The sequence below is a fragment of the Pygoscelis adeliae genome, unplaced genomic scaffold, assembly GCF_000699105.1.
Source record: "Pygoscelis adeliae isolate BGI_AS28 unplaced genomic scaffold, ASM69910v1 Scaffold14, whole genome shotgun sequence".
Lineage (NCBI taxonomy): Eukaryota > Metazoa > Chordata > Aves > Sphenisciformes > Spheniscidae > Pygoscelis > Pygoscelis adeliae.
In genome coordinates, this window is record NW_008825109.1 from 7,622,032 (window position 1) to 7,644,539 (window position 22,508).

Consider the following 22,508-nt stretch of genomic DNA (forward strand, 5'->3'; position numbering starts at 1 on the left):
TGGCTCTCTTCTTGTCATTAATATATTTGTAAAAACATTTTTTGTTGTCTCCAACGACAGCGGCCAGATTGTGTTCTAGCTGGGCTTTTGCCTTTCTCATTTCCTCTCTGCACGACCTAACGAGATCCCTGTACTCTTCTTGAGTCGCCTGCCCCTTCTTCCACAAGCGGTAAACTCTCCTTTTTTTCCTGAGTCCCAGCAAGAGCTCCCTGTTCAGCCAGGCCGGTCGTCTTCCCCGCCCATTCTTCTTACTGCATATGGGGACAGCCTTTAAGACTTCCTTCTTGCTACCTGCTACACTATTTGCAAATATCTGTGCACGTTCCCAATTTTCATAACAACCTCCCATGCAGCTGGGTGCCTGTTACCTTGCATGTCGCTATACCCAGTGCTGACTTCAGCAAAACCAGGTGAGGTGTTCCTACTGGTCTCTGCCTTCCTCCATTCACATACTGTCTGCCTGTCTGCATCCCACAGTTCGCCTCATGAACACACTCAGCACAGCAGACCCTGTGTTCTAACATCAACTGGTGAGAGCCTGGCTGCACCTGCAGCTGGTCTGAGTGTAATCAGGAGCTGCTTACACTGCCCTGTCTCAGGAGTAACCCAGTTTGCAAAATGCAGCATACAGCAGCACTGTACTAGACTGCTCAAATGCCAAGCAGTCCATAGGAATGATCCAGAAACTGAAAACTGCATAAATGAATAGCGATTGTTTGCTGGAAGATGTGATGCAGCACCTTGGTAGGCCATGCCCTAGGCTGTATACGCTCATCTGCGTCGCACACCGAGTAATACCACGGGCACTGAGCTAGCTGCAGATCCATCTTGCTGTTTACTGACTTGTTTCATGTGCAGTTTGGGATCTTGGTACTTAGCCTTGCATTTTCTTGCTTCTCCTTCACTCTCACACCTTTGAACAGTCCTAAAATTGAGTGATGCTGCTGGTGGTAAAATTGTTCCGTGATTAATGTTCAAATACACACAGTGTGTTCGGAATTTTCAAGTGTCTCATTTTCCTGTAGTCACCATCTCTGAAATACAAAAATGTAAATGTCTCTCTTTCACTGTGTCTGTGTCCTTTCTTGCTGCCAGTAAGTGCTGTTGCTACTTGCCAGAGTGTTGTCAACTTGTATGATTTCGATTGTGAGTCTTTCAATATTTAAGGGGGGGGGGGATTTGGAAGTTTTTTGTTTGCTTGACTAGTTGAATCTTTGGGTTTGGCGATAGGATCTCTGACTCTTTGTCGGTGTTTTCATTGCTTTTCCTGTTTTTCTAATTTCTCTGAAAGATAGGCCCATATTTAAACTAGAATATCATTATTCTCCCCTCTTAGGAGTTGCTCTGCAACTTGGTAATTAACTTCAGGAGTGGATCATTTGCATGGAGGCAGAACACATTTCAGCCTTTGCTGAGCCAGTCACTAACCTGGCAAAATACTATTTGCTGTTTGGTCGGTTTAGTTTTTTGTTGAGTTAGCGAGCTGAATTTGGCTCAGCAGGAGTCCAATAAGTAGCAGAGCTGGCAAACGAGGAGGTGCAGGACCCTATGGCCAAAAGCAGGGGAGTGGGAAGCAAGGGCAGCCTTTGGTGACAGCAAGCCATTAATTTGGCTCAGCTGTGTTGTTAAGGCATGCTCTCAGTGAAGCCAAAAAATACTTTGAATGTCATATAAGCATGTCATTCACTAAGACTGTGCCATAAAAGCTTTAATTCTTGGTAGTCGCTTGTTGTGGTTACCCACAAAATATTGAGGTTAATCAAGATAGGATATAGTATTCTTTCTAATTACAGAGTTGGCCTACAAACGCAAGCATCTCTCTGTATGGATTTTTTTTCTGTTTCAGAAGGAAGATGTCATTAATGCGGAAAGGGACGAAAGACTGTCTCTTCGGAAGTATCGCTTCATGCATTTTGCATCAGTGGAATATGAAGGAGAATGTTACATGACACCAAGAGATTTCTTGTTCTCAGTAATGTTTGATCAAGTTGAACGTAAGTTGTTTTCTCATCATTTTATTTGTGAAGGAAAAGGAACTTGCCCTTAAAGATGTAATTTGCAGATTACTGGGATAAGATCATTTATCTGACATAAATCAGCAGAAGCCAGTTTATAAATGTTGTGCATATGGATTCTCACAGGCACCACCACTCTTTACACCAGTGAAGTGAGGCTGATGATTTAGAAATCTGGTGACTTGGTGGTGACATTATGTCTCTGCATAATTTGCATGTCTGATCAGTATGTAGTTACTCAATTACTTACATGCCACAGAAAATAGTAGGACTGTAATATAATAGTGTTCATACCATTGCTGGCCCCGTTATCTGTCTATCCACTTCACCAGTAAGTACTCTGTGACCTTTTTTCTTAGAAGAGGCAGTGATGGGAGTGACTTGAGTGAGTGTAATGAAGCATTGAGCTCAGCTCTAAGTTTCTGGTTTCAAATCTCCTCTGGTTTGTACAAAACCTAGTTAAGAACAAATCAAAATTATATGCACATTTTTAAAAAAGTACTTTTAAAAACATGCTTTCTGAGGAGAAGATAGGACCAGCACACAAATAAAAAATGCATAGGTGGTTGTCCTCCTTTCCTCCTGGTTTTCTGGCCTCATTAGCTCTGCCCTATTCCCTAAGCTTCTTTTATCTCTTTGTATCATCTTCTGTAATTTCCATCTTACAGTAATTTTTTTAAATGATACCTCTTTTTTTCTCAAAAAATTTGGCTTTTACAGCTTTCCCAAGAATTTTTTGCTTTAGAAATGTTAAGTTCTCCAAGCTTCAGAGAGGATTGTCACTCGGAGAACAAATATTCTGTTAGTACATCTGCTGAGGGAAAGAAGGGGAAATCCCAACTTTAATCATTGTTTGCTGCAGTCTGCACATACTGACCAGGGGAGCACGTTGTCTAGCAAAAGCCTAGGATGCTCTGCCCAGCTAGCAGCAAATGTCTGAGTGACTTGGGGGTATTGAACAGGAAGTACAGAAGGGAATTCAAGGTACTGTGGAAAGGCTTGAGGCACAGGGAGGAAGAAGGAGACCTGAACGCACTTTGATTCAAACCTATGGGAAACCAGGGGCAGAACAGAGTTTACTGAGCTGCAAGTGGTCAAAGAATAGGACACAAGAATCTGTAATAAAAGAAGTTTTCTTGTGTCTGCCAAAAATCTATAGGTGATAAGGATACATGGCTTCACTGCTGACGCACAACTTCTAATATTATACAAAGCTGAATATAAATCCTTAGAAGGACTTTACGACCTTGAGAGTCATGGAGACTCTCAAAATAATATGGCTAATGGAAAGAGTTCTTTCCCCTTCAAAACTTAGGTCATTAAGTTAAAAACCTAGAAGGGATTTTCTTTCAAGTTTTCCAGCCTGAAACACTGAAAGACAGTGAATACTGATATTTTCAGTTTTGAAGGTGTGGGTTTCAGACAGTTCTCTGTGAAAGCAAGGTTAGAGAAATAAGTGTTTTTCAGTCTTAGCAGTTCATACATATTAAATGGTTACTCCAACTATAATTGTACATGTGCAGATTTTTAATTAAGTAGTATGTGGGTAAGATTTATTTGTAATGCAGCCAGGTTAATTTCAGTTACTTTGCTACTATGAGTAGGAAACAGCGTTAAACAGAAAAGAAAAAATAATTACAAGAAAAACCACGTGAACAAAACACATCTTTGCACTAAGGCATATTTAGCATATTTCAAATTGAGGTCAGGCTTGCAACAATAGCATCATAGACAATTCATAGAAAAATGTTAATACTTGAATCTAATGCTCCTAAACATTCTTTTAACCATCACTGGTTCTTTGGCCAGTAGCATAAACACAATGGTAAGCAATTCTCTTCAAGTCATATTGCTTGGGATTTTAGGTTTTCTTGTAGCATTTGTTAGTAGAGAAATATGGTGGTTTAAGTATTTTAAAGGCAGTGGTTTGTTCATTGTGTTTAGAAGAGTTTCATACGAAGAAAAAAAATAGACATATCTCAAGTGTCTGTCCAGGTATGTTCAGAGTAGATCAGGATGGTGAACTTAATAGCAAAGCAGCAATTATTTTTGGAAACTTTCTGCTTATATCATAAAATTAATTCCCTTTCACCCTGAACAGTGGTTTTAGAAAGGAAAACAGGCATGCCACCACTAATCCTAGAAAGCCCTTCACTTACTGGCATACTGAGATGCAATTTTAACATGTGATACTGCATACAAATGATGAGTCTTATAATGCTGAACTTAAAGCTGTAATGATTCGGTTATTCTCTACGTATTTTTGATTAATCACTAATTAAAAAAAAACCAAAACAAAACTCTCGGAAAAATTTGAAGCAGCCTGGCAGTAAACATTCATCTTCATAAATATTGGCTTGGAGTTTGCCAGTTGGTTGCTGTATATAATAATATGGAAGGCTTAGGGCTGTTCTAAAGTTTTGTTTCTGCTGTCTTTTTTACAGATATAGGCAGGAACATATGATCAGCTTCACGAGCAATTTAGCTGTGTACACCAAGAAATATTGCTGAGGTTGATCACAACATTCTGTTGCTTTGTTCCTATTCAGAGATAAACACTCCCGAAGGGGAAAAAGGCAAGCAAAAAGAGGGGATGAGAAGCAGTTATGGGCTGGGAATCGGGGTCCTTGTCCAACAGCCTTGGGGTTTTTTGCTCGCTGGTGATTGTCATTGGAGAATTACTTTGAAATCTCCTGTTAGTTTTTAAGCATAATTAAATTCAGAAGAAAGTAAATGTGGTGTTGTGTAAACCAGTTGAGTTGTTGGTGCTAGATCAAAAGTGCTGAAGTTAGAAAATACCAAAATATTTTAGCTATGTCCAGATTGTCAAGTGAATTCCTGTACACAGTTGGGTGGAATTTATTACTGAAGCAAAAATCTTAGGTGTGCCCTTTGACAAGATTGCAAAACATGCAATAAATTATGATTTATTATAAAACACTTTCCCAGATAAGAAAACAGATGAACTGTAGTGCAAATATATCAACTGTCATCCAGCCCAAGTGATCTTGAACCCTGCTTGATAGACCTTAGTTCACTAGTTCTGCTCATTTGTTTCCTGGTCCATGGGTTTCTCTATTACTTGTTTTCTTTAAGGTAGGCCAAAATGTTGATTAAATCACACCTGCAAAGTTATTTACTGTCAGGGTGATAATGAAGAAAAATATTTACAGTCCTGCCATCTAAGGAGAATAAGCTGATAACAAATGCAGAGTTTCCTGACAGACTTATTTTGTTCTGCATATTGACAAAGCAAAGAGCTCTAGAAAGGAAGAAAGGCACTGTCCAAAAAAAATTTGCTTTCTTTTAGACGCAGTGTTTCACACTGGATTACCATTGTAAATATTTGTCTAATTCTATTACTGTTAGTTATTTTATGGAAGGAAGCAGCCACCTTTTTATAAACAGTGGCAAACAGTAAATGAGATGTGGTAGTGTGGCACAGCATTTGTGCCGATACAAAACACCTACAACAGTGTTTTGTACCAGCTAAAGCAGTTCATATTAAATGCATTGTTCAGATTTTTGGATTCATGGCTACATGCCATGTAATCTCGTGTTAAAACAATGTTACCACAGGGATGTGCGGCAAAAAATTGCAAAACCAGCCAAGTTCTTCTGGGTAACCCGTGGGATGTTCATGTAAACTGTCATATCTGATGCAATGATAGTTTAGTGAAAAAGTATTTTCTGTTACTCGTCTTATCATGATGTAAAAACTTCTCAATGTCTAGTAATATCTAATAAGAATAATATGAACTTGCTGTGTTGCATCAGAAATTCTAGCATTTTTAAGATTACAGGTATAAGAAGGATAAAGCTCAGCTGACTTACACTGAAATTTCATTGCAACGCAGGAGTATTTTTACTTCCTTCTTCATGTAAATTCTGTAACCCTTCCAGCTTCATGTAAAACTTGCTTTAAACAGTTGTGCATACTTGGGCTCATATTCCAGATTATACAGCCAATATTGTGTTAAAACTTCTCTGTGGAAATATCATCTCTGGTGTGTTGTTATTGTAGAACATATAAGAAAATCTGTATTAAATTTTTGAAAGGACTACAGATACAAGAATCCTTCAGAAAATGAAAATTTTGCAGTACATTAAATCTGGACTGCGTTTATGTTCATTTTTCCACAGAAGATTATTCTATTCCAGAAATACCTTCCTCTTTCAAGTAGAAGACAAATGTTCAGGTTAGCTTGTCTGATAACGATTGATACCTGGTAAATAAAGATTTTGATCCTTCTGTATATACTCAGTCCAGATTTAATGTATCATAGCATCTTCACATCCCAAACCACTCCTTTATCTGCGGTAAAAAAATTTTCCTGTGTTCTATAGCACCACGGTGCCAGAGGCAATATTTCCACGGTAGAGTCCTATCTGTCGGTGAGTATCAGTGTGTTGTAAGTTTGCTAGGACAAGTTGTTAGAGTTGGTTAAGCTTTCTGTGAAAACATGGTTGGTGCAAGGTTGTGGTATGTTTGCAGGTTTGATATGATGTCTGGCTTCGTGTTGTCACAGCATCAGCACGGTCATGACTGTGCATGAATCTGAGGAAAGGATACAGTGCAAGGCTGCAATGGCTAGAAAATTGAGTTCTCCATTGTCCTTAGTGGACATCAGTACTGGTGCAGTCGGTGGGATTTGGAGAGCTGAGAGGGACCAGCCAGTAGATGGGCACTTCAGAACGAGCTGAGTCAGTCTTTTTGTTTCTGGATCTTGAGTTTTTGCCTCTAGTGGGAGTTCAGATGCCTATACTTCAGTGTCTTAATTTTGACCTGAATTTCATATATGATAACTGATCAGACTGATATGAGTTATGCATGAGTATCAGATCTAAAACCTAGGATTCAGAGTCAAAGACTAAGATTTAAGCTTGTGTAAGTGGTGAAGCTCCATATGGGAAGTGAGGACTGAAATGTTATATGGGGAGCCACTGGCACAGCTGGGAACTGAGTTCAATCCTCCTGAATTTCTAATGTGTTAACAAAGAGATCGTTTTCTCTCTGTCTCTGCATTTAGTATTTTTTAGCACTGATATGTTGTTGTTGCTCAAATCCTTCACACACAGTAGAGAACTCTGCAAGCTGGGATATGCAGGACAGAGATGACCCCTTGCTGAGTGCTAGATTGGAGGTAAAGCGAAGCAAAGGCGAGGAAGCAGCATGATGGTTTAAGGTCATTATATGAATATCTTCTGAGTTTTAGAAAAAGGAAACAAAATCAGGCATTTCTAGCCAAAGCTTCTTAGTCATCATTGTTTACTCATTTCTTAAAGTGGGGTTATGAGTGAAGGAAAGTAATGTTCCTGTTGAGGGATCTGCGCACATAAGCAAAGATAAGCAGACTGCTGAAAATTTCTGCTTCTGTAACCAGCCCATACTGTGAATTTTTCATCTTCAACTGTCCTTCATCACCCAAACAGCATTAGGAAATCCTACCACAACCCTAAGAAAGTCTTTAAAGTAACACATTGTATACATTTGGCCTTTTACTTTCGCTCAAGTGTCCAAACACAACATTAAAATTGATGTTCTGGATAAAATATTAGATCATTTTGGATAAAATGTTGTACCTCAGCCAACTGTTGGTAAATAGATAAGCTAAATAAGATTTTTTTTCTTCTTTTCTCCTCAGCAACAGTATGTTAATACCGATAACATAGTTATATAGGCTGTCTGATGCAACACCAATGATCCTCATGGGATTGGTTTATCTAAAAATTAATTTGAAGGGAAATAGTTCTTTATCTAGAAACAGTAGAAATACTGCACAAATTCCTATAATCTTGATAATGTGTATTTATGTCTGGACATAAGCTATGTTGTGAAATCAAAATAGAGACTAATGCATTTTCGTAGCGGTTGCATCACAAGGTACTACGTAACAGAATCGGAGATGGGATTCTTGAGGGGAAATGGGGTCTTCCACCCCGCAGCAATCAAATCTGGTCTGTTGGCCAGGCTGCTTTTTTGGTGTATTAACCACTGGCCACTGCACTGACTTATTTGTTTGCTCTTGTTTTTCAGAAAAACTTCTTAGGTTGAGAGTCCGAAAAATAGTTGCAAGAGGTGCTGCGATTAAAGCAGAGGTGTTAGGTGTGAGCTGGCTTCCAGAGCTGTAGCCCCTGCAGCTGCAGCAGCAAGGGAGCATGCACGGTCGGATGGGGGAGCAGGAGGAAGGATTGAGCAGTGGTGTTCAGAGGAAAGGGAACCATGGAGCAAAATCACTTAAGAAGTAGGTTTTAGCATATCATTGCACAGGGAGAAGGTGTCCTTTTTTTTCCCCCTTGTTCGATTTCCATGCCTTGAACCATGTTACGAGACAGTGCTGAAGGTACCTGGGATACATTCCTTGTAAAGTCAAATAGGAAAACATATTTTTGATCCTGAAAATTGTACTGATATTGTATTAATTACATTTGTATTTTTGTGGTTATGTCTGCATGAGATGACAGTAAGGTTATAATAAGCTCGTGACTTCGTTGTGATTAATTCTTATTTTTCCCTTTGTGGCATTGCTGACTAGCTGGAGAATGACGCAGAATCAGACTTCTTATCTTGATTGACTGCAGTGCTTACTGATTAGGTAAAAACTTTGGCAAGATGTTATGTTTTGAAAATACATTACTAGCTATTTAGCTTTCTGAAAATCAATTGTTAATGAGAAGATATATTGCAACTTCTCAATGAATGAAAGCAATTTTTTAAAACTCAGCACAAAAATAGTACCAATAATAAAACTGGTCAGGCTTCAGCAGAGCTGCAAGCAAGAGGCAAGTGGTCTCAACACACATCTTGAAGGATTTAGTTATTTAAAGTGTGAAAATTATTGGTTATTTAATGGCATCTGAATGGAAAACAGATTCCTTGAAACGAATGAAAATATATTGTGCGCATACAGAATACTTGTAGTACAAGTAATGGAAAGATCTGGTTATTAATAACAGGAGCCTGCTTGTTGTATAAACATCGGCTGCCTTAGAATTTCAGAAGTCTTGCAACAGTTTCTGCTTTAGTCAAGTATTCCAGTTTTGTGACATGCTACTGTGATATTTAAAATACTTAACAGAGAAGTCACTTTTTTTTTATACATAGGAGCAAATTTCAAGAACTCGTACAATCATTCTTGGTCTCTGAATATTTTTTCCTATTTGTAAAGATTTGTTTTTGTTTTTGTCAAACACCACATACTATTTCAACTACGTTTATAAAATGCTGTCAGTATACCACAGAAAATATCTCTGGGATTTTTTCTGCCACGGGTTCTGAATACTTTTTGACAGATTACTTCAGTATTTTTTTTTAATAAATTCAGTGGAACTTAATCAGTTCTGAGACATCCTGCTTAACTGACAATTAAGTATTAACAGATGTAGCGTGAAAATCAGACTCAATGAATTTTTATCACTCTTAAGTGTATTTTAATTTCTTGCAACATATGTCCTTAACACAGACAGGTATTGGTTTGTACCTAAGAAGTACAGTCTGTTTTTAAAATTCCTTGGGTTGCATTCAGATATTTAGAACTGATGGGGATCTGGCGGACCGTCAGTGGACGATAGCAGGTGCCAGGAGTGCAGGTCAGGCTCCTGCCAAAATCCAGCATGCGTTCTAACCTCACATTTTCAGTTGTTTGTAACTCTTCCAGTGCTGATGGTTCTGTGCTTTTCCTTAAGCCAACGCTGAATTTTTGTTATATTTGTCATATGATTTATCCTTTTTTGAGTAATCTTGGTACAGACTGATTTTTTTTTTTTCCCCTGCATGTTCTCATAAGAAATGTTACATTATGGGTTTTTTTTTTTAAATATCTAAGGTAGAACCATCGAGTATCAATCACTTTCCTTCTAGGCAATAATAGCAGGCAAGGTGTGCAGCCTGCTTTGGTAGATGAGAGGAGCTGTCCTAACTTGCCAAACGGCTGGGGTCTCCAGGGAGACCTTTGAGAAGTTCCACTGCTCCCTATTTGGAAAACACTGGCATCGATTTCCTGAGGGAGAAACTACCTGGGTTATGCTCTCTTTTTTACTCCCCAGCCCTGCACCTGCAGTGGGTTATAGCAGATTGTGCTCAGTAGCCTTTCTCATCTACTGTGAAACAAAAGCAAATTCTGAGCTCAAAGACTTTTTTCCAATTGTAAAACACACAGGTTTCTCTTGTTAGAGCCACCTGCTTACATGGCAGTGCCCTCTCTTGGGCTTACCAGCTTCATTACTGCAGAGGCGAATACAGCCGAGAGCCAACTCTTAGTAATCAAATCAATCTTCCAACATTGTCCAGTCCATCAGAGAGCTCTGGTCCTCACACCACCATCCATAATACTGGCAAGCACCTGGTCATTCTGCTGGCTATGTCTTTAGTTAAATATCTTTCCTCTCAGACCTGGAAAAGGCTTGTGCACCTGAAAGCATAAGGATTTTTCAGCCATAGCTAACAAAAGATACCATGTTTTCCAACAAATCCTGCCTTTGTTCTTACCAGATGAAAGGTAGTTCAGCATCATTGCTAGGTCCAAATGCATTCTAATTGGCCATTTTTGGTTTTTCTAGTTAGCTTATCAGTATATAGAAAATGCCAGTATGTTCATTTTGGGCTTTGTTCACCAAGAGCTGTGATCCTACCTGGCTTAATAAAAATAAAAAATCGGGCTCCTTGTATGGAATTTGAATATAAAACATGGCCAAGCCAGCTGCCGTTTGACTTTATGCAGACTATTTCAGTTGTCTTTCAGAAGAACTGACATTCGAAGTCTTCAGTACGATACAGCTCGTTTTCCCAAGGGCTGGCCTTCTTTTCAAGCCTTGAATTCATGTCCTTTGTGCCAATACCTCTGATGCTGCTGGAACTACTGGGACAATGGAGTCTTGCTGCTGCATTGGTATTGGCAAGCACTAAGTCAGTCACGTATCCCACCAGAGAAACTGCCAGTTCCAGAAACAGACGACTTTTGTCTTTTTTGTTCCTTTCCAAATGTTTTTTGTTTTGTTTTTGTTTTTCTGGGGGAAGAGCGAAGTGTGTTTGTTCTTAAGTGTGGACTGGATCCAAACAGTTGTGAGCCTGACAGAGCAGATTCTTATAATAGAGAATACTAAAATTAGTCATTTTGTCTCATGTGGATGGACATCTGCTTTTCCATTGGGACTGTATTTATTTACTGTGTCTGACAACTTCTGAACAGTCACCCACACCCTGACATAGCAATTATTTCTTCTCCATGAATTTTTTGGTGATAGAGAATATGAGACCTCACTTCTGTTTTGCTGTCACTTTCTTGGGAGAAAATATAAAACCTAATGTTCAAAAATTTCATCTGTTTCTCTGGCTTTGTTCGAATTGGCAAAAGAGAGTGACTGTTTAGCAGAAAAGAGGAACGTTTTTTGTGATGTGTGTGGTGGTAAAGGCAGTCTCTGCTGTTGAAAAAGTAAGAGGGGCTTTTAAACCAGTATGGTCAATTTAGAACTACAGTGGGCAACATAAAATGACTTTACTCTTTCACTAAAAGAAAGCCATCTATTGTTTGCTTTTCATTTGCACCCACTTTGAGAATTGTAAAAAGCCTGCTTAAAATTTGATTCAAATTTCAATTCAAACTCTTTCCTCTGCAGCGAAAATAAATGCTCATTTCAGGAGGACAGTCCCTATTCTTTGTTCAGTACTGCTCTAAGGAGGAAAAAGGGGTATCTGCTTAGTCGTACCATTGTAAGCACACTTGTATTTGTTACCACAGCTCACGTAAGTTAACATGTAATACCTTGTAATGTGTTTTTAAGGATTTGTACCCTCTATTAGGGTGATACGTAATGGCTTAGCACTTGTTTTTAGCATTTCATAGCTAAGCATGTCAAAATTTACCATATATATTCTAAAAGTCAGTTCCTATTTTAGCAGTTTAAAAACTTAAAATATAAACCTTTCCTAAATTTTTCATGCTCAATTTAAAATCATTTGTAATCACTGTTTATATTAGAAATGGTGACACAGCATTTTCTCTGTTGCTTGAAAACTCTTCTGATAGCCAACCTAAAATGAATCACTGTCTGTTTAAAGCCACTTGCTCTTGTACCAACGTTTCTCATTACCTAAAATAGTTTTTTTTTTCTTTTGAATCTTAATCCCATGGTGCATTATAGATAATTATATTACCACTCAGCGCTGGTCTTGTTAGGTTAAGCAAACCCAAGCTTATTTTTATCTCCTCTGGCTGGGTGAGGCTATCCGTTCCACGGCTTCATGTAGGTAGCTTTATTCCATGGTTTTCTGAATTTGATTTCTTTGTATAAAGCCAGCTTCATTCCCTGGCTCACAGCACAATCCACTTGCAATCACTATGGCCTAAGGGATGGAACAAGGATTGAAGTCAGGAACTTTTTAAATTAATACTATTGCTGAAACATCTGAATTGTCAAACTGCAGCTTCAGTCAAGGAGAAAAATGGTACAAAGCAATGCTCACTAGAGCAAAACACTGAAACTCATTTAGCCTGTGCTTTACTTAGAGTTGCTACACCCAGAACAGCTTCCAGCACCATAGGTGCTTTGGTCCTCATTTGTAGCTCCATGCGTCTGCTAAGCTGAGGGTAGTACAGTAGAGCAAATTATTTTCTGTGTTCTTAGGTGAAGGAAGTTTTAATGTAATCATGGAATCGTGATTAAGACCAAAAAAGAGAGATCTGGCAAAGAACATCCTTTTGGGAGGTTAAGCGCTTGATGCCCCCAGGTAATGTACACCTTTGCACAGGAACAATTGTTCATTTTTCCAGTCCAAGATTGCTCTTGGAGGAGCAATTAGTTTTGTCGGAGAAGCTGAGTATGGCAGGAAGGAGACAATGCAAGGATAATTAGAGGCAGTGGACACACAGAAGCCCAGTATACTGAAAGCTGCTGCAAGTTAAATGAGAAGATGTTAGTGGGAATTTTGATGTAAAGTGTATGTATGCTTTTAGATTTGTCTTCTCCATTAGCTTTACTGATAAAATATTTCTGTTCTTTTTCTGTTTTGACAGACCTAATACAGTGTTTCCTCTGGTGCTTAATAAGATCAGAATTCTTTAGAAAATCTGAATATAAAATTAAAGCCAGGGTAAAGCCAAATGTCTTTTTGAGGTTTGCTTCATCAGATGATTTGAATTCAGGGGAGAAAGCTTTTTTTCCTGGGGAGATACGACAATTCTAAAAAAGAATATCTTCGTTTTTTTGAAAGAGACTATTTATCATCTTTGTCTAGATTTTTTTTTTCTTTCTGCCCAACTTTTTTCTTTAGAATGTGAAGAGTTTGAAGTCACAGGGTCAAGAGACGGCTTATCTTTGCTTCTCTTATTCAGTCTCCAAAGTTCACCCCTTAGAGCAGAGGAGGTGTTCTAGTTGGTGCACAAAACTTTCCTTTCTACTGGTAGGGAAGGCTGATGGACATCGTGTCAGTAATTTATTATTAAACCTACTATTGGCAGCATTCAGCATTTTTTTTTTCCTAACTTGCAAATTAACCAAACCGTTTTGGCCACTGCAATAAGGCACGACTCACATCTGTTTTTAAGCTCTTCTATGATTTCTCATTACTTTAGTTCTGTCTGATCTTTTAGGGGAGTTCTCAGACTTTTCATGATCCTGCTCCTCTTTCCATTACCACCTTATTTTCTGAATAAGACAATGTTTCAAATTAGGTTTATGTAACTTCCTTCATTCTGGTACTCTCAGGAACTAGCCAAAACTAGATTGCTTCAGTAGTCTTTTTGTGTGGCAAAAATAGGATAAACCTTTCTTAGCTTAAAATACAGGAGCATTCTGTTATCATTTACATACCTTTGGAGCCCCTGCTATAGGAAAACTTCCCAAACATCTGTTAATTGCTATGTGACAGATATTAATGATGTATAAACAAGTCAGACTCAGCAGGAGCTGTTACTGGTTTGCTCAGAGCTTCTGTATGTGCTAATAACAGAATGAGCTAATCTTGGAAGTAGGAAGAAACTCCTGGCTAATTTAAAGGTAGAAGCGAGAATGACGTGGACCATCAACTGAAGGAAAGCAAGTCAGCCACTGAAAGGAACTCTGATTAAGCATGAGAAGGAGGAAAGAAAGAAAAGCTGGAGATTGCAATAATGCCTGATGCTGGAGAGTTATGGAAATAATGAAGTAGGGCTGCGCAGGATCAGTAAAATGCCCAAAGCAGTAGGCAGAGACTTCTGTAGGAAAATTCCCAAACATGGTCATTAGAATGTCCTTATCTTCTCCTGGTGGCAATTGGAAAAAGTAATGTCATCACTGGGGTCATCACTGCATTAAAATGGCCTTCCTAAAATTTTCATGTAAGGTTGCACTTCAGAGCCTTATAAAGGGAAAAGGTTCCTTCTGGAAATTCTGACATGACAGGATCAGCTTAATTCAGCTCTGAATAGCAATTCCCTTTATCACTAGTCATCCTTGTAATCTCCAGGAATCTAAAATATCTGAAGTTAAGTGCTACAGTACTGCACCTATGCCAAAAGTCTCTTCCCCTAAAATAGCACTTTTTTTTTCCTTATGCTGATTCACTAATCACTAATGGGAATTAGTTGCAGTTATTACAATTCTGCTGAAAAAGAAAGTGATGCATTAGGTTCTACTAGAATAGACATCTGGTAATTCAGTTCATCCTTTTAATAAAACTAATTGCAAAATGGATGTGTTTCTTTGAGTGTTTATTCACCCTTTTCTTTCAATGGGGAAATTTCAGGAGAGTTTGGAAGGATGAGGAACAGATGGACAATATCACCAATTGCAAAAATACAAGTATCTTGAGATATAGAGATATAATATAATAGAATATTAGCAAGTGGATCCAAAACAATCTTGTGTACTTTCTTTTGTTTAGATTTGTCATATGTTTTAGAAGTTCCACTTAACCACATTCAACACAGGTGGTAATTAATTTACTAAAGCATTTCCAAATTTCTAGTAAAGAGGGTCATTTCATCCCTTTTTGTCCTCTTATACAAATGTATTTGTTGTTTCTTCAAGAAAAGTCTGCTGCAAAGCAGAAGTGAATAGGAGCTAGAGCTGTAACTGGCCCAGGTCACCCCATGCAGCAACTGAACACCATCTAGTGGGTGTTCACTTAATCCTTTCATTCCTAAGCAGAATTTATATTGGTTATAATTTACAAATTAACTGTTCTGTAAACTCAATAGCAATGCTCTCAGACACTAGTCACTGTAAATTGCATGTTCATGAATGGGGCTTATGTTCTGGAAGATAAGTATAATAAGGTTCTGAATTTTTTTGGCATTTAGTGTGCTCTGGACAGCAAGACAAAATGTCCCAGGCCTTGAGCTTAAACACAGAGCTCTCATTAATGAAATTACCAACATAGAATTGTTTCCTTTCAATAAAATGTCCAAATTCGCTGTTAAATCCAGTACTTCGTGCTCTTACGTCTTGACAAATAAGGCAAAAATGCGGTCTCTTCCTTCATAGGTCATCATTGAGAATTGAAGCCAGGATACAGTCTTCAACTGCATGAGAATGTTGTTGACTTTGATATAAGCAAGGGAGAAAAATCCTAACACTTCATATGAAACCTGCCAACTATTGCTTGTATTTGGTGTTAATGTAGGTTACAAAAGCACCTAAACTGATAACTTTCCTGTTGTGAAGTTGCTCAGCTGACTGTAGTAAATTAGAGAGGTGTCTTGTATTCATAGCCCTTTCAGAAACAAATGTCTGCAAGCACATTCAAAACCCAACTGGACATGGTCTTGGGCAACCTGACCTGACTGACCCTGCTTTGAGCTTCTTCCAGTTGTCACCGTGAGAAGATAAGGACATTCTAATTACTACGATGATCTCCAGAGCTCCCTTCCAACTTTCAGGTATTCTGTGAATGAGGCAATTTTCCCTTAACCACAGGGGAGCCCCACTTCATGGGCCTTCCCACAAGCTTCTCTGAAACTCCTGAGACTATCTTTCGTGATCACCAAAAAGGTGCTGTTTGTGCTATATTCCCTAGAATTATTACTACTGGGAAGGAAATAAGAACAATAAGATGTTGAAAAGGATGTGTTTAGTCTGTGGAGGATGTTGGGCAGCCCTGAAGGAGTCAAGTTCTAGACATTTGATGGAAGGACAGTGCACTAGGAGAATGAAATAGGAGCAACGATTACCACCATCATGTGCAGCAGTAGAAATCGGGCATCCTGCTGATGAGATTTCCAGATTTCATAATAGCAGTGCAGAAGGACATCAGCCATCTCTCTCTCTTTTTTTTTTTTTTTTTTCTTCCAAAGGTCTGACTAGGGGTTGCTGGGATATGATGAACGAAAGTTTTCCAAACTGATATTTCTAGCAAAATTCCATTGTACTTTCCCAATCAGCTGTCACCTCTTGGAACATTTTTTTGCAATATTTCTAAGAACTTTTACTGCATGTTGCTGTAGTGGAAGTAAATTAATCTTTAAAAGAAAAATACTGTTTTAACAAAAAAGAAAGCATTAATGACGGTGTAAATAATTTTGATATGTGATAGGGTGAAACAGGAAAAAAGTGAGCTACTATATAAACTGGATCTAAATAGCTTTTGATATTTACAGGACTCTTGAGAACCCACTCAATTTATGTGAAATGTCAGTGCTCCCAGTTACTTACCCACTGCAGTAATTTAAATTGGCTTGATGCACTAATATGTCAGCTATTTACTGCTTGGACACAAGTGCTATAAATGCCCTACATCTGAACAGAATTATGGTAACAGGACTGCATTTTTCATGCTGATACCATGAATAACTTCAATTTTTTTCACAGAGTATTTCCAGTTTTAATTTTTTAATTATATCAAGTTATTACGTTTTATTTTTTTCCTGTTCCACTAGGAATAAGCAATGTCAACAGTACCCTGAAGTTTGTACTTGGATGAGTAAGTTTAAGAAAAAGCAAACTATTTCATAAAAAAAGCAGTTGAATTAACATCACTATTGTCTTTTGAACCCCAAACTACAGTTTAGTATTAATACTATCTTTCGAATGTGCGAACATGTGTTTGTGTGCACATAAACTGATGAGATAATGCATGAGCAAAAGTCTGTTGGGAGCAATACGACAAAGTAGGTGACCCACATGGTCGTTTCTGGTCTCATTACCTGTAATTCTTGCATGTTGGAGTGTTCATTACGTATCAAAGTGCAATAAATAAGCCATACAGTTACTTCATATAATTTGACAAAATTTGATATGATTTGCAGTTCCTGCTTAGGGGATAAATTGCATCAAAGCAAGAAAGTGAAAAAGATAGTCCTCTCTGACACATGCCCTCTTTTTCCTTATTCCAGGGTTAGTAAGGTAGCTTTATGCTAGTGATAAAATCCCACACGAAGGATGAATTCTTCACTTGACGCCTCAGTTATGTTTGCCAGCAAGTGAATCCAATTTGTAATAATTAAAGGTCTTTAATATTGTTGTGCTTAGTCTAACTGTATTACAAAATGTAAAAAAATATAAGATGAGTGTGAAAAGTAACAGTTTGTCATGGTAGGGAAGATCCTTCTGTAAAGGAAGTGGCCGAATAAGATATGATAGGGATAGTTGCTACAGTGGTGATGGTGGCTTTATATTGAGCACATAAGCTTAAATCAAGTCTTACACAGTGAGGTAAGAATCAATTTCTGGTGCTGTTAAGGTGTTGACCTTTTCTTCCTTCATTTTGATTGTGGGATGATTAATTTACACACATTTTCATTCTGAATCCAAATTAATCTCTGCTTACAATTAAGATGCAATTTGCTCGAGTTATGCATGCAGTTAGATTTAACTGTGTCATTTCATTGTTGTTGTTCTTATCCTACTTTACTTGTTCTTCTGATTTTTGTTACACTTATCTTCTCTACCCATAAAGTAGATTACATAGCCTTTAGGTCAGGGACCGTGACTTCTAACACTGTCTAGTAGAGGAACAGAATTAAACCTCTAGTGCTACGAGGCTATCATAATAGTTTATCTTCATCTGTTGTTAGTACCTTAACCTAGCATGTGCTCCGGCACTATAGTATTTACAAAACTAGTCTTTGTTAGCAATAGGAGATGACAACATAAAGCATAGCGATGCTACAGAAATCATGTCTTCTATATTTCAGGGTAGGATCAAACTTCATTAATTCAGTCGTCTTGAAGGTTTAGTCTAGCTTATGCTGTTCTTTGCTAGATGAGACTGATTACCATCTCAAGCCTAATACTAGGAATTTTTCTTGAGTTGAGACTCTGCCTGCCTGCTCTTTGTGGAAGGTCCATGGTTTTGTGCAGATGCAGGAGATGCCATCCGTCCCAAAAGTCTGAACTGCATAATGTTCTCTGTAGGTTGGCAGGAGTCATTCTCTACCCTTCTGGTCTCAGAAACATGTATTATGGATACAGCTCCTTCCAGGTAATCTTAATTGTCCTTTATAATACTTTATGGCTCCAATTATGCAGAATACGTGCCCTCAGCACTGCTAACATTGGGCTGATGGGAGGTTGGAAAAAACAGATTACAGCTATAACAAATACAAAAAGCAGTCATGGTGTGAGTTATCTGGTTGCGTGCAGAAGGATTCATCTACTCAATTTAGATATATAAAAGCTGAATGTCAGGTCAGAATTAGTGATTGTAGCATCTCTTTAAAGTTAATGGAAAGAAACAGGTAAGTCCAAGGCCTGTATTAGACACCTGTCTCAACCTGGAATAAATTGCTCTTTTGCTGTGTTTGTTTCTCTCCCTTGACTATAAAGGGAGCCTGGGGTCATTAGTCAGGATGAGGTTTGTAGACAGAGATAATATCTTTTATTAGACCAGCTGCTGTAAGTTGGAAAAATTAGACAAGCTTTTGGGCATATGAGCTCTCCTTCAGATCTGAAATAGGAGCAGCAGATTTCAAAGTTAATTATAAACCCTTTTCTACATATGTCCTTATACCATCGTAGTTACAGCAAAGCACCGTAGAGATCACTAACTCAGATTTAGGCATCTAATTTTTAGACATCTAAATGAAGCCACAGGAACCAAGCATAAGGTGCTTATTTGGGAGTTTGAGGTCTTGCATTTCACATGACACATTTTTCCTCTGGATGCTCCCTCCAGCCCTGACCTCAAAACCAGCCCAGAGGGCTGGCAGCCTCTCCTGCTGGGGAGATGCTCATCTGCGATTGCACTCTCTGCTTGGCTTTTTGCTCCTTGTGTGTTACATGTGAAGTCTTAACTCGCATCACATGCTCCTTTTGCAGCCAAGGGCTGCCGTTACACACCTGTTAGACTTTTCTGGTGTTTTGGAAGAAAAAACTTTCTATCTTTGCAGTGCAAGTCTTGTGGTAGGCTGGGAAGTTTGAACCTGTTCTCAGCTTTTCCTATCTGTAGTTTGGATATGTTGTTAGAAAGAGAGCAGATCTGGGAGGAAGTCACTTTCCCTGGATAAGACCTAAGGAGAAGTTGTTGCCCTGCTCTCCCTGCCATCCCCACAGACTCCTGCTACAGTCCCAGTGAGGACTGAGCTGCTCGCATGCTCTGTAGCGAGCACCACAAAATCTGCTTTTACCCTGATGCCTTTTAGTTATTTTGGAACTCCTGGCACCGCTGGTAACTCAGAGCCACTGTCTCTTTAACAGTTTTTGAAAACTGGCTTATCTTAATTTTTCAGTCTGTTTCAGTTTCCTAAAAGACTGTGTCATCCTTTGATGTTTTGTCCCTACATCAGCACCCCACCCTTTTTACCCCGGGCCTTACTCACAGAGAAACCTTCCGGTATTGACTGGCTCTGATGCAACTGCTCTTCTGAAATGGAGATTTGTCAGCGCTGGCCTTGGCCCAGGACTGTATATTTCTCATTTCCTCAGAGGAACTATTGCTCTAAATAAAGAAGGACAGATGCAAAGTTTGTTTTGTAAAGCATATCAGAAGCTTCTATTACTGCAAATTGCGTTTTCCACTGGGCATACTTGGATTTTAATTCAGGTGGTTCAATTCACTAATTCGTGTGATTGAAATGACTTTTATCAATTATTTTTTCAATGGAGCAATGCACTAGTTCAGTAAAAGCTTTCTAGCTGAAGTAGATTCTTCATTTGAATGGCACACTCACTTATTATTCAGATATTGGTTTGCCAGGAGCTATCATAGGAATCTGTCCGCTTGGTTTGTCATGCTTTCAAAAAGCTTTAATTTTTTTTGCTGTCCTTGATTTATCTCCTATATCACCAATGTTTCAAAAGGAGGCCTTAAAGAACTAATTACTGGCTTGAATTTTTGCTTTTTTGCATTATTGGTTTCATTAGCAGTAAGTATTTTATAAATGCATAGAAGAGCTTTAAAGAGCTGAGAACATAAATAAGGCAGGTAAACAAAGGACACCTTGTTGAGATAAGGTACTTGTCCAGTACCATAAAAAATATCTGAGAGAGAGCTGGGAATGACATACAAGCTATTGAATTTCAATGATCGTCTATTTTAGGCTAATTTAAATAAAAATTTTAACGGGGTCTCCCCAGGGAAATCGACATACACGATTCTTATCTAACCCAGCTCGCCAGGGCGCAGGGGCAGGATTCTCAGACTTCAGCTTGTGTGAAAGCTGGCAGCCGCCTAAAAGGGAGAAATACAAACTCTTGTTCCCACAGCAGGCAGGGCTTGCAAGGTGGGCTCTGCTGTAAAGGCCACAGCATGAGCTGCGCACAGTGGGTTTGGGTTTTAAAATGCCCTGATCCTCAGATTACGACTGTGCTGAAATCCCGTTCAGCTTAAAAGGTTTGTTTCACTCATCATTTTGCAGAATCGGAGTTTGGTTGAATTGTAGCATACTTAATGCTGTCCTCTTCTTAATTTTTCAGGAAAAAAAAAATCTATTTCTTAGTACCCCAGTATGACTTTGAACTTGCCAAGCTTCAGCAAAGATAGCAATGATTGCCATCTAAAATTAAAAAACTGGGAGGACAATTTTTCTTGTTTATCACTGTGTCTATCTGAAATGGAGCTAAAAAGAGATCCTGGTCAAACCATCTCAGTGACTTTGCTGATAAAAGGGACAGGAGTTTGTCCTCCTAGGAGAAGATAGCTATTTTATACTGTTTTCATTTGAAGTTAAGGCTGTGGAGAAAGATTGTTTGAAAAATTAATTTTAATTTCCATATTACCAAAATAGAGCAATCTTGCAGACATGTGAAATTATGCTTTCTTGCAGATAGTAGTAACTTCTCTACTTTTGCTTTGGCATTTGATTATTGTTGTTATAATGGTTGATCTTAGTGATTTTGTTCATTCTTCGGCTCTAAACATCTTTTGTCAGATCTAAGCCTTTCCTTAGCTATACAGGTGTAAATGGGTGTTACTGAGTGCAAGTGGGTACTTGTTTAATTCAGCCCTTTCCTAATGTTAATCCTAACATTGATGTCGGGTCCGTTCTACATCTTAGTGTAAAAAACTGATAGATGATGGAAACACTTCTATTGTAAGAAATGTATGTGACAAAATACCCAGGTTTGCCAAGGGCAAATTAAGGCTGACGTAGCTGCTCTTGGCAGTTTTCTTAATTACAGTTGTCAGCTAACTTTCTTGGCTAACAGCACAGAATTTGCGTGTTTCTAAGTAGACTCGGTGTTCATTCAACTTAAAAAGCTAAGATGGCTTTTTGTCCGTGAAAGGTGTGTCTGTACCTCGTTGTTGTTTCATGGATCCGCTATAGATCGTGAAAATTAGATGATAGCATCTGTAAAATATGTAGAGACCCTTGAAAATACTCATTGTCCTTTAAGCCAGAATTCCATCACAGTCTTGGCAGGTCTGTAGGAAAAAAAAAAAGGTGTTTTTCTTCTCATTCATTCAAGTTCAAAACAATAAAAATTCCAAGTTTCTTCTTCTGATACCAAAGTAAGGCTGTTACTACTACAAACATGTTTTCTAATATGTCATTAATTTACCTATTAGTAAGAACCTATCAAGGTAAAAGAATAAAACTTTATAAAAGTGTATCGTACAGATCTTTTACTTATTAGATGAAATAGTTCCTAATAATTATAACCATTGCCTGTATTCTTCAGAGAGAGACTTAGATCCTGATACATTTGTAGTCATGTGTCAGGAATGACAGCACCAAGATTTAATTGATAGAAAGAAAGAGGCTTTTTTTTTTTCAGTGTCCAAACTGGCCAAGAAAACTGTTCATACCTTTGCAGTGCATTTTCTGCAAAGAGGAGTTAACCTTCTTTTCCTGATTATTGTAGACAAGGCCTTAAAAGACCTGGTTCCTCAGAGGGCTGCACATTTGATATGGTACTATGCGGTATTAACAGAGTTCTCCTTGTCGGTATTTAAAGGGTTCTCATTGTTAGGAAATGAATAAATGGAGAGAATAAGCACCAAGAGCTAAATTAGTATTCAAGGAATATTATGAGGGCTACAATAAAAGTAGCTAATGTTTCCAAGTGAAAACTGAGGTTTGGGTCTTCACAAATGATTTTATATGGTGACAGTACCAACAGAATATAACTGGAATTAAT

The 22,508-nt window shown here is 38.3% G+C and overlaps 1 protein-coding gene across 1 annotated transcript in view; it reads left to right on the plus strand.

Annotated features, from left to right (window-relative positions):
- The first annotated feature begins 373 nt into the window (after positions 1-373).
- MICU2 (mitochondrial calcium uptake 2) overlaps positions 374-22,508 on the plus strand; it is a 66,630-nt gene continuing 44,495 nt past the window's right edge. The window contains exons 1-2 of the mRNA XM_009327883.1: positions 374-410; positions 1,794-1,994. Coding sequence (XP_009326158.1) covers positions 374-410; positions 1,794-1,994 — 238 coding nt within the window. The remainder of the gene's footprint in view (positions 411-1,793; positions 1,995-22,508) is intronic.